Below are 13,082 nucleotides of genomic sequence, written 5' to 3'. Positions count from 1 at the left end.
ATGTTAGAGAAATAGCCTGAAGGTGGTTTGCAGAACCCTCAGCCAGGCACTTAAATTAGAGTAGTGATGTATATGTCTAAGTTTCCCCCTCAAAAAACCATTCACAGAGAAGGATCATACAGATGTTCCATCATTTGACTGTCAGGCAGACTCCTGTACCGAGGATGTAGAAAAAGACATCCCTGTCATTGAGGAGCAAGTGAAAGAGCTAAACACAAATAAGTCACCAGGTCCACATGGAATCCCAATTATGTTTTAAGAGATTCTTCTTCAGCACTGACCCATTACTAAACTTGCATTTTATCATGGTTATCTTGCCCAGAGCAAAGCCCCAAGTGACTAGAAAAAAGCACAATTGACTCCTGTATCTAAGAAGGGTAAGAGAAATCAGTCCTTGTATGGAGGAATATAGAGCACCATTTTTCCTCATTCCAATGGCAAGTAGAGCAGGAAAGGGAATGGGCCTATGGTGCAAGACGTCCTCTGCCTACACCATGCAGTAGCCTATGGAATATGTATATAGATATAGAGAAGTTAGTTGAAATGCATGGATCTAATGATTTGCTACAAAATTTCTGAGAACATTTTAAGTTTGAATGTAATACATTTCCTTGAGATAGAAAAGCTTCTGTCAACAAGTGAGTACTGGTTTACAAATCATCGCTTGTGTAGAACTCAGCACACTCTTTCGTCACACAGTATCCTGTGAACCATAGATGAAGGGCAGTATGCAGATCCCATATTCCTAGATTTGTAGACCGCATCTGACACAGTGCCCCCCTGCAGACTGTTGACAAAAGTCTGAGCATGTGTAGGAGGTTCTCATATATGCGAGTGGCTGAGAGACTTCTTAAATGATGCAACTCAGTACATTGTCGTAGACATCAAGTGTTCTTCACAGACAGGTGTCTTGTCAGAATTGCCTCAGGGAATTGTGGGAGGGCAACTTTTTTCCCTATATATGTAAATACTCGTGGTCTGACTGGTATGCAACTGCTAATAATACCATAATGATAATGATACCATAATGTACGGAAAACTGTTGTCACTGAGTGACAGTTGGAAGATACAGGATGACTTGGAGAGAATTTATATTTTGTGTGATGAGTAACAGCTTGCTCTAAATGTAAAAAATGTAAGATGAGACCGATGAGTGGAAAAACAATACTGTAATGTTCAAATATAGTGTTAGTGTGTGCTGCTTGACACAGTCACACCAATCTAGGTGTAATGACATAAAGCAGTATGAAATGGAACAAATGTTTAAGGTCAGTAGTAGAGAAGGTGAATGGTCGGCCTCAATTTATTTTGATAATTATCTATTATTTATCGTACTTATAAAGGAGATCACGTGTAGAACACTAGTCTGATTGATTCTTGAGTACTACTTGGATGTTTAGGATCCTCATCAAATCGAATTAAAGAAAGATGTTGAAGTAATTCAGGACCATGCTACTAGATGTGTTAGCTGTAGATTCATTCTACCGAAGTGCTCCATGAACTCAAATTGGAATCCCTGGAGGGAAGATGAAATTCCTTTTATGAAACACTATTGAGAAAATTTAGAGAACTAGCATTTACAGCTGACTGCAGAACAATTCTATTGCTGCCAAAGTACATATCACATAAGGACCACAGAGATAAGATAAATCAGGGCATCTATGGCAGTTGCATAGACTGTTGCATTTCATTCACTCTATTTGCAAGTGGAATGGGAAAGAGAATGACCAGTAGTGGTACAAGGTAATCCTACCATACACCATGGTGGGCTTTGTGAACATATATGAAGAGAAGTTGGGGGCAATGCACACAAAAACTACCACCATTACACATTATTAACTCTGCAGCCACAACAATTGCACAGTGCATTCAGCTTTTTCCATCCGATTGTAAGGTGCATGCTGTTATCTTGTGGGATATAATTTCTGGGCTGTTTGTATATTGGGAGTCACATTTTATACATTATCAAGTCTCACCCACACAATCACAATACATCTTCTCACATCAACCATTTAAAGCCATTTTCACAGGCTTGTGTATGTAACCTTGTTTCAATAGAATGACAAATGCAACCTGGGAATAACTGTTCTCGGAGCATCCAAACATGTATACATCTGTCATGATGCTGTAGACAAAACCATGACACAACTGAAAATACGTGGTGACACTCCTGTGTATGGTGGGCACACCACTGTCAGTGTGTCTCTCTGCTGCTGCAGCAAAGACACCTGCAACAGTTCTTGTGGTTCTAACAGATCATGGCACTTCAAAAACTAAAAATATCAGTAAATTTCTCATGTGTTTATAATGTTTAGTGCAATTTTCATGTTTTCTGCATTATGTACATTAAACACCAATTGAAAATTACTTCTAAATTCAGTTTTTGGTTTTGGTCTGAGTTTTTATGCAGAAAGATCAGAAAATTTCCTGCAACTGCCCGGTTAAAAGATCTCTGACAATCCTAGAAAATTCAGGCTCCTCAGCAAATTATTAAGCATGTTCAAAGCTTTCATCCAGTCACTTGTCAACCAGTCTGGTTTGGAAATAGAAGACAGAAAAAGAAAAGCAATGTCTAAAATTTCTCATTTTACAAATTTATTGACACAGGAAGATCTAAGAGGTACCACTGTCTTACTGCACAAACTTTCAAATGTATGGCATAGAAATAAGTGTCCCATATGCTGGAGAATAACTGAAACAATGAAAAGTTAAGATGATGCCAGGCCTTGATGAAATTCAAACATGACTTTTTTTTACAAAGAATACTGTGCAGCATTGGCCTTTCTTAGCTTATATTTATCATGAGTACCAAAACAGTCCAAAATGACTCGACAAATGTGCAGTTTATTATCATATTTGACATGAAACGGAATAGATCCACAAAATCTTCAATCTGCTGTTGAAGTCCATTAGCTTATTCTAAGATGGGGTACAATGAGTTTCCTAGAGAGAGAAAAGCTTCTGTCCACAAATCAGCAGTGAATTACAAAAAATAAGTTGTGCGAAAACCAGCTCTCACTTTTTAAACATGGTATCAACATCTACACCCTTACTCTGTAAACTACTGTGAAGTGATGTCTGTAGGTACATCTATTGTCCTAGTTATTAGAACTCCCCCCCCCATTTCCATGTATGGAGAATGGAAAGAAAGATGGTGTAAATGACTATGCATGCTGAAATTTGTCTAACCTTGTCTTCATGAACATTATGGAGATGATACGTAGGGTATTGTAGTATATTCCTTTGTTCATCACTTAAAGATGGTTCTTGAACTGTGCCAAGTAGGCTTCCAAGGGATAGTTTGCTTCTGTCTTCAACAATTTGTCGTTTCAGGTCTTCCAGCATCTTCTAGATGCTCTCCCATGGGTCAAGCAAATCTTTGAATACTCTTGTCGCCATTCTTTGTGCATGTTCAGTATCCCTTGTCACCTGTTTTTGATATGGGTTCCGCACACTTGAGCAATATTCCAGAATGGGCTGCACAAATGGTATGAGTGTAATCACATTTGTACTCTGATTGCATTTTCCCAGTAATCTACCAGTGAACCAAAGTCCACAAACTGCTTTGCCTACTGCTGAAACTATGTGGTCATTCCATTTCATCTCCCTACAAATTGTGACACTCGGGTATTTGTATGAGTTGGCCAATTCAAACTGTGCCTTTGCCTCATCAATATCTGACTGAATATTTATCCAACTTTTTTCAGATAGCACTTCATTGTAGATAACTGCATCATCTGGGAGGAGTCTGAGGTTACTAGTAATATTATCTACAAGGTCATTAAAATGTAACATGAACAGCTAAGGGCCCATCACACTTCCTTGGGGCTCGCCTGAAGTTACCTCTACATGTGTCAATGAATCTCCACCCAAGAGAAAATGCTGGATCCTTCCTTTTTAAAAAATATTTCTTGAAACCCCATACAGTCATATTTTTGATAATAACTGTAGTTGTGGTATCGAGATGAATTATTTTTGGAAATCAATAAATGCTGCATCTATCTGACTGCCTTGATCCATGGCTTTCAGGATGTCAGGTGAGAAAAGTGTAAATTGAGCTTCCCATGAGTGACACACACACACACACACACACACACACACACACACAGTAGTTACATGGATCACTTCAGCTGCCCTTCTTGGTAGATATGTGAGACCTGTGCTTCTTCCAGCCACAGCCACAGCCACAGGTTTTTGTTTGAGGGATTCAGGGTATATTACAATTACGAGGGACTAACTCAGTTGCAGATTCAATACAGAATCAAATAGGGAGTGCATGGAGCCCTGGAGCTTTGTTCAGTTTTTACTGATTTCAGTTGTTTCTCACCACAACTGACACTAACAGGTATTTCATTTATCTTTGCAGCTGTGATAGAAATAAACTGGGTCAATACCATTGGATTTTCATATGTAGCATCTCTGCATAGACCCATGCTTGTTTTACATTTATTATGCAGTAGTCTCTTTTTAGAAGTTTCTTTACATGACTGTTTACAATGAAGGCTCCCTCCCATCATGGGCTGTTTTGCTAGGTACAAATTATCTGTCAAGTGCATGATCAACTATTCCTTTAAAGTTGCCACAGTTACTCTGTGTATGCTCCTGTCCAAGAGCTGTAGGTTTAAAGTTCTTCATTGAGATAAAATACTGCTGCCTCTTTATTTAGTTTGCGTAATATACAGGGTGGTCCACTGATAGTGACCAGGCCAAATATCTCGCGAAATAAGCATCAAATGAAAAAACTACGAAGAACAAAACTCTTTTAGCTTGAAGGGAGAAACCAGATGGCCCTATGGTTGGCCTGCTAGATGGCGCTGCCATAGGTCAAACGGATATAAACTGCATTTTTTAAAATAGGAACCCCCATTTTTATTGCATATTTGTGTAATACTTGAAGAAATATGAACGTTTTAGTTGGACCACTTTTTTTGCTTTGTGATAGATGACGCTGTAATAGTCACAAACGTATAAGTACGTGGTATCACGTAACATTCCACCAGTGCGGACAGTATTTGCTTCATGATACATTATCCGTGTTAAACTGGACCGTTTACCAATTGTGGAAAAGGTCAATATCATGTTGATGTATGGGTACTGTGATCAAAATGCCCAATGGGCGTGTGCTATGTATGCTGCTCGGTATCCTGGACGACGTCATCCAAGTGTCCGGACCATTCACCGGATAGTTACGTTGTTTAAGGAAACAGGAAGTGTTCACCCATATGTGAAATGTCAACCATGACCTGCAACAAATGATGATGGCCAAGTAGGTGTTTCAGCTGCTGTCGCGGCTAATCCGCACATCAGTAGCAGACAAATTGCGCGAGAATCGGGAATCTCAAAAACGTTGGTGTTGAGAATGCTACATCAACATCAATTGCACCCGTACCATATTTCTATGCACCAGAAATTGCATGGCGATGGCTTTGTGCGTCGTGTACAGTTCCGCCACTGGGCACGAGAGAAATTACAGGACGATGACAGATTTTTTGCACACGTTCTATTTAGCGACAAAGCGTCATTCACCAGCAGCTGTAACTTAAACCAGCATAATATGCACTATTGGGCAACGGAAAATCCACAATGGCTGCGACAAGTGGAACATGAGTGACCTAGGCAGGTTAATGTATGGTGCAGCATTATGGGAGGAAGGATAATTGGCCCCCATTTTATCGATGGCAATCTAAATGGTGCAATGTATGCTGATTTCCTACGTAATGTTCTACCGATGTTACTACAAGATGTTTCAGTGCATGACAGAATGGCATTGTACTTCCAACATGATGGATGTCCGGCACATAGCTCGCGTGCGGTTGAAGCGGTATTAAATAGCATATTTCATGACAGGTGGATTGGTCGTCGAATACCATGGCCCGCACGTTCACAGGATCTGACATCCCTGGATTTCTTTTGTGCAGAAAGTTGAAGGATATTTGCTATCGTGATCCACCGACAACACCTGACATGTGTCAGCGCATTGTCAATGCATGTGCAAACATTACGGAAGGCGAATTACTTGGTGTTGAGAGGAATGTTGTTACACATATTGCCAAATGCATTGAGGTTGATGGACATCATTTTGAGCATTTATTGCATTAATGTGGTTTTTACAGGTAATCACGCTGTAACAGCATGCATTCTCAGAAATGATAAGTTCACAAAGATACATGTATCACATTGGAACAACCAAAATAAAATGTTCAAATGTACCTACGTTCTGTATTTTAATTTAAAAAACCTACCTGTTACCAACTGTTCGTCTAAAATTGTGAGTCATATGTTTGTGACTATTACAGCGCCATCTATCACAATGCAAAAAAAGTGGCGCAGCTAAAACATTCATACTTATTTACGTACTACAGGAATATGTAATAAAAAATGGGGGGTTCCTATTTAAAAAAAACGCAGTTGATACCCATTTGACCTGTGGCAGCGACATCTAGCGGGCCAACCATAGCACCATCCGATTTCCCCCTTCAAGATAAACAAAGTTTCTTCATTTGACGCTTATTTTGTGAGATATTTGGCCTGGTCACTATCAGTGGACCACCCTGTATACTGTCCAGTCAACTGTGACCACGTATCAAAAGACTGAATAACCACCTTTTGCAGTACATGACATGCAGAAAGAGTATCAGCAAGGTTCTGGTAGGTAGCAACAGGGATGTGGAGTCATGGTAACTCCAGCACCGTGGACAGCTGCACTAGATTTCTCAATCTGCGGCGTGAACATGCCAATCGAGGTGGTCCCGCAGCTTCTTAATTGGTTTTAAGTCTGGGTAGTTTGGTGTCCAGGGAAGTACAGTAAACTTGTCCTGGTGCTCTTCGAATCATACATGTGCATGGGGAGCTGTGTGACATGTTGCATTGCTACACTGGTAGATGCCATCGTGATGAAAAACAGACTGCATGTAGGTACTCACCAGATAGCGAAGATGCTGAGTCACAGATAGGCACAACAAAAGACTGTCACAATAAAGCTTCTGGCCAGTAAGGCCTTTGTGAAAAATAGACAAAAGGCAGGCGCGCGCGCACGCGCACGCACACACACACACACACACACACACACACACACACACACACACACACACACACAAACACACAAAGTGCATGTGTGTGGGGTGGGGGGGTGGGGGGTGGGGGGGTCTGTTTTTCACGAAGGCCTTACTGGCCAAAAGCTTTATTTGTGACAGTCTTTTTGTTGTGCTTAGCTGCGACTCAGCATCTCCGTTTTATGATGAGTAGCAACATAATATTATTCTGGATTTTCCATTGTTTGGAACTGTGTGTAGGGGTCTACATGACTCCAAGGATATATGCTTACTTGTTTTGATCCACTGTGCCTTCCAGAATAGCGGGATCACCCGAAGAAAGCCACAAAGACATTTTCCAGACCGTAATGCTCCCTTCTGGTTGCAGACTGTTTGCTTTCAGATGTTTCGTGTTGTACATGTCAATGGCCATCTGTGTGATCGAGCATAAAATGTGAATCATCTGAAAAGGCCACCTGTCGTCACTCAGTAGGTGTCTAGTTGTGGTATCAGCATGCAAATTCCAGCCTTCGCTATCCACGAACAGCAGTCATGGGTACATGAACCAGGTGTCTGACGTGGAGACCCATACACAGCAGTGTTTACTGCATGCTCATTGAGGAGACAGTGTTGGTACATCCTTGGTTCATCTGGTTGGGCAGTTGGTCAACAGTTGTATGTTTAGAACTTGGACTGAAACTTGCACATCCCTACAGCTATAGTTACCTGAACTGGATGGAGAGTCGCACAACCTAAAAAATCATCATGTGCATCTCACACGCAGCCCGCTACCTGGGTGCAAAGCCTAGATTGTCACACACCCTTCCAAGTCTCTGGTTGAAGCCTTCCACTTGACTTGGAACCAGCTGCCAAGATCAGTTCTGGGGACAATGCTGCAGACTCTTGAGCTTTGTTGAAACTCTGTGAGCATGAGAGCTATTCTCAACCTTCTCTGCCAGTTATTAGAATGATCCAAGTATGACCTCAGAGACCAGGCAATTGGCATATTTTGTTCCCTCAGGATGTTGCATCCTGTTCCTTCAATGACTGCAAGAGCAGCCAGTTCAACATATTGAATGACGTCCCAGGCATATGCGCTGAGTGCACCTTCCCATCCCTTGCTGTCATTACCAGAAGGGGCACCATTATTTGTGGTATATTTGAACTGCTAACGATTAATAGACTCCCCCTCCCCCCTTTCCTTTTGTATTGCCTCCTCTTGACACGTTTTTCAACAGGTGAAGTGTCATTGACTCAGACTCAAACTTGCTGGTTAGGGTGATTGGTGTAACAGCCTCAGTTATCCCTGGTCTTTGTCACCTTGTACAGCGTGCCTAGCTCTAACACTGACATGTCACTCAAAGCCAAGTGGACAAGTAGTGATAGATCCTCTATATCCTGTAGAGGAGACAGGGTCCACAGGAGAGAATTGTACTTAAGGTACTTTATTGTCTCTGGTACAGACTCACAGTAGCCCTCCCAACACACTGATCCACAAAAGCATCCAGTCACTTGAGAGTAGTCAGGATTGTTCCTAGCTGCTTATGAAGGCCAGCTAAACCATCTCTTGCCCAAGAACAGTGGAGGTTGCGAGTTGTGCATTGAGGCTGGTGCAGTATTTTATAGAACAGTTAACTAAACTTGCTGATTCTATTTTAATGTATTGGTAAGATATGCTTGAAGTATATCTGTTTGCCTTTAGGAACCAATGAAATTAACAGCCCAAAAAGTGATATATATTATGACAACAGAAAAGCTTGTGGTAAAATTTGCTATATAAAAACTTGAAAATATCATTAATTTGTGATAAACGGAGACAACATATTACCATTTTCAAAGAGAAGACAAGAACTAACACAATGTTAGTTGCAATATATGCTACAGTAACTATATATGACAAATGCCGATTTATTACAAAGTTAGTTTTGCACAACACCCATAACTTGAAAATTCTCAAAAATATACATTTACTCAAGTAGATATGTACTGTAACTTGGATGAGTTTTTTAAGTGAGGATACCATTGATAAAACTGTATAAAGCAGAAATACTAGCAAGTGTCCGAAATATTGAAAAAAAAAAAAAAAAGTCTTCCTTCATGTGAATATATGATGATGAAGTTATGGAACAATTGTTTTTGAATGAGTTTGCTGTTGCCAAAGGTTTCTTAAAAACGCTAATTATGTTTACGTTTGGCAAGTTAATAGTAATTAATTGTGACACTTAAAAAGTCAAACATACAGAATATATCATGATATACATGAGGTGTGACACAATCAAAGAAAGTTTACATGAAAACAACATGAACAGTAAAAATTAGAATCTGGAATTTCATATAGACCTTTCTGGTGCATGTTATCACACACAAATGAATATTCGGAATGTGGATTATCTATGTAAATAACATGAAATGCGTGGATCTTTTTTAGTTGAATTTGTGACATGTTGTACACTAGTGTGCTGAAAATAAAAACTGCAGTGTCAGTTTCTCAGTCAAAAGCATGGAAATTATGGTGCACAAACACAGCCTGTCTTCTGCTGTCTAAAAATGGAAGTCATGGATGTGGAGTCCATATTTGTAGAGTTCTGGAAAACATTTGGTATTGCACATTATTTACAAAGATCTGAGTGCAAGGAATTGGTTCTCAGTTATGACTTGATTGAACACTTTTAGAATGATAGAAACCAGTATGTTGTCCAGAATGGTGATTGTCCATCAGAGACAAAGTTGGAACTCTTGTTCTCCATACAGATCAATAAATTGTCAGACAGGGTGATTGGCAATTAGAGGCAGCTTGCTGGTGACTCTTACATATGGAAATACATTATCAATGAATGACTGTAGTGGGTTTGAATGACTTGTGCTGAATTTCTGTTTGAGACGTTAAATAACATATTTCTTTAAATTGGGGTAACCTGAGTTGATGCAAATGAGTGAGGGTAATGTTCTTGTGGTATTCAAATCTGGTACACTGTTTGACTCAGTCATGTTGATTAAATATCTATTGTAGGCACGACGTTGTTTAACAGCATAAAATACAGTTAGTGCACATAATCAGTTTAAGGTAACATGAACTGCCAGGTTCAGTGTATTGAAAGAATCTGGGAAAGTACAGCACTTCTATAACATAAACATCTATAAAATACTCTCTATAGAATGTTTGGAAGATTCATTTTTGAATACTGCTGTTGTGTTCAAGATCCTCAGTAGTTTAGAGTAAAGGTAGACATTAAAGAAATCCTGAGAAAAATTGCTAGATTTATTCGTGATCAACTTTATCAGTACAAGAGCATCACAGGAATGGTTTGCAAACTGCAGTGAGAATCTTCGGAAGGAAGGTGGTGGTGTTTTAATTAAACACTGTTGAGGAATTTCAGGGAATCAGCATATTTGTCAGACTGCAGAACACTTCTACAGCCTGTAATGTACGTCTCATGTAACGGCTGCCTGCATGAGATGAGGGAGCTTGGGGCTCGTACAGAGATATACTAGCAATCTTTATCCTTTGCCCCGATTTAGGAGTGGGACATGATAAGCAGTGACTCATTATGCACAAAGTACTCTCCACCATGCACTGAGTAGTGGCTTATGGAATAAAGGTGTAGGTGTATTATGTTTTATACTCCGTAAACTATGTGACAGTATGTTGTATAGGCAAACCAACCAACAAGCAGTATTCAAAACCCTCAAAAATTCCAAAAGAAAGTGAAACAGCTTTTAGTGATACTCAGAGGAAAAAGATTTATTTGATGTGCTTGATGAATATGATTTGAACTTTCAGTAGAGAAAAAAACTGTTACCTTTTTTCTTTTTGCACTCTTCAGATTTCATAGATTCTCTTCACTTCTGTTACAGATTCAAATTGGTGATATCATCCCATCACGGCAATCATTTGATTCACTTCTACGATACATATACTATGCTGATGTTAATATGCCACCAGAGGACTCCTTGTATTTATTCAGTGCGCCTTACTTTTATGGGTTCACCAACAATCGACTTCAGGCATTTTGCAAGCAGAACTTGGAAATGAATATCACGTTTGAAAATGTTATTCAAATTCTTGAAGCTGCTGATAGAATGCAGGCTACAGACATGAAGAAATATGCCCTCAGCCTTATAGTGCATCACTTTGCAAAGGTAAACAATTCTTTAAAAATAGGTTGGAATGATTTCATTAGTAGTATATTCATTTCATGGCAGGAAAGAGAAAAACTAATTTTGTTATACTTTTTTTAGCATACTATGAGAATTTAGTTTTTAATTCTTTTATTATGCTTAGAAACTAATTACACATCATCAGTAGATACATTTTGGTAATAGAATGTGATGATGCGTTATTAGTGAATGGCCTACAAGGGGAGAAATGTATTACTCCTATTTACATCGGTTCCATTATGTCTCTAAGAGTAATCTGAAATCTGATTAATCTATGATGTCTTGATTGGTTCCCTCTCTCCATTTGTTATCATTAACATTAAATATAAATACTTCATCAATTTTTCAACAAAATAAAAGGTACCAGTATCAGTTCCATACGGTATAATAGTAGTAATAATTCTGTGTGCCATCTTGCTTGCATCAATGAAAACAAGTTACTTTCTCTTCAGTCATGTCCAATAATACAGACATTAAAAAGCTTATTGTGATTACATGACAACTAGTACCCCTATCAAATAGTGGCCCTGCATTTATAATGACAATGGAAGACTGTTCAATACGTCACAGCATTCATTTCAGTTTTCTTTATAAAAGTAATTGTAATTTATTGACTCAGATTTTTAAAGTAAAATGGTTGTGCAATAAATATTTTATGACATACCTGCATTTGTAGGGTTTTGCTATAGTATAATACATCACAACTATATAACAAATATTACTTGGCTGTATTACAATTGTCTTGATACATTTGAAATTCAAGAACGTTTTTAGTTGTTTGTACATAACAATTTGTCAGGCACCTTCAGTTATTGTGTGTCCATATGCACTCTCTCAGAGATAGTAATGTTACAACTAAATATCTAGGTGCCATACTAGTGAAGGTCATGAACATCACTGCATTATTTTATAAATTGCTATTATGTCGTAAGATGACAGCTTTACTGAATCATGAATCATTTTTAAAAAGGACAAAAAATCATTGTATTCAAATTCAGACTATCCATTCATTACAGTGTATCACTCCTTTTTCATCCGTTCATATATTTTCCATTCTTAAAGTATGTCTAACTTCATTCCTTCCGGTGCCACATGTAAAATTTTCATGGCACTCTCAATACCATCCTCTGTATGTTTTGTCTTCACAAATGATGGCCAAAAAGGAGTCCTGTTGTTGGGGCTGATATGTTCCTTGTACCTAGTTATAAAACTCTCACCAGTTTGGCTTCTATTAAAAAAAAAAAAAATCACGTTCCACAGTGTAATCTCTGTACAGCAGATGCTTAATACTTTCATTTAATTTACAATTTAAACCTTAATTGACCTGCTGTTTGAATGTTATTTTGTACTGTTCAGGGAAAGTGTGCACTAACTTTTCCCCACACAGCCATTATATTTCAAAGTAATAAAATTTTTTCATCTTCACATGTTGTTTTTTTTCACTTTTGTATTTTTTGAGGATCTGTGTAACTAATCTTTCCTTAAAACCATTAGCTACTGCTACTTGGCCGGCCGGAGTGGCCGTGCGGTTCTAGGCGATGTAGTCTGGAACCGAGCGACCGCTACGGTCGCAGGTTCGAATCCTGCCTCGGGCATGGATGTGTGTGATGTCCTTAGGTTAGTTAGTTTTAATTAGTTCTAAGTTCTAGGCGACTGATAACCTCAGAAGTTAAATCGCATAGTGCTCAGAGCCATTTTACTGCTACTTGTTTTAGGATGCATAACTCCTGCCGTATTTGAGTTTGGCAGCTTACATAGCTGAGCTACCATAGCAAAGAAATACATCTTTTTATGTTGCAGTAGGTGGTTGCAGTCATCCCTTATGATTGCATATGAGTATGTTAGTTTATGATAAATCGAAAATTCCAACTTATTTTTGGCCCTTGATATTTT

At 38.9% G+C, this 13,082-nt stretch overlaps 1 protein-coding gene across 2 annotated transcripts in view; it reads left to right on the top strand.

Annotated features, from left to right (window-relative positions):
- Positions 1 to 13,082, top strand: part of LOC124544664 (leucine-zipper-like transcriptional regulator 1) — a 144,566-nt gene that overhangs the window by 127,133 nt on the left and 4,351 nt on the right. For both annotated transcript variants that reach the window (XM_047123283.1, XM_047123282.1), the window contains exon 14: positions 10,887 to 11,171. In XM_047123283.1, the coding sequence (XP_046979239.1) occupies positions 10,887 to 11,171 (285 nt within the window). The remainder of the gene's footprint in view (positions 1 to 10,886; positions 11,172 to 13,082) is intronic.

Source organism: Schistocerca americana, chromosome 8 (assembly GCF_021461395.2).
Source record: "Schistocerca americana isolate TAMUIC-IGC-003095 chromosome 8, iqSchAmer2.1, whole genome shotgun sequence".
In the NCBI taxonomy this organism is placed as follows: domain Eukaryota; kingdom Metazoa; phylum Arthropoda; class Insecta; order Orthoptera; family Acrididae; genus Schistocerca; species Schistocerca americana.
This window is presented reverse-complemented; position numbering and strand designations above follow the sequence as displayed.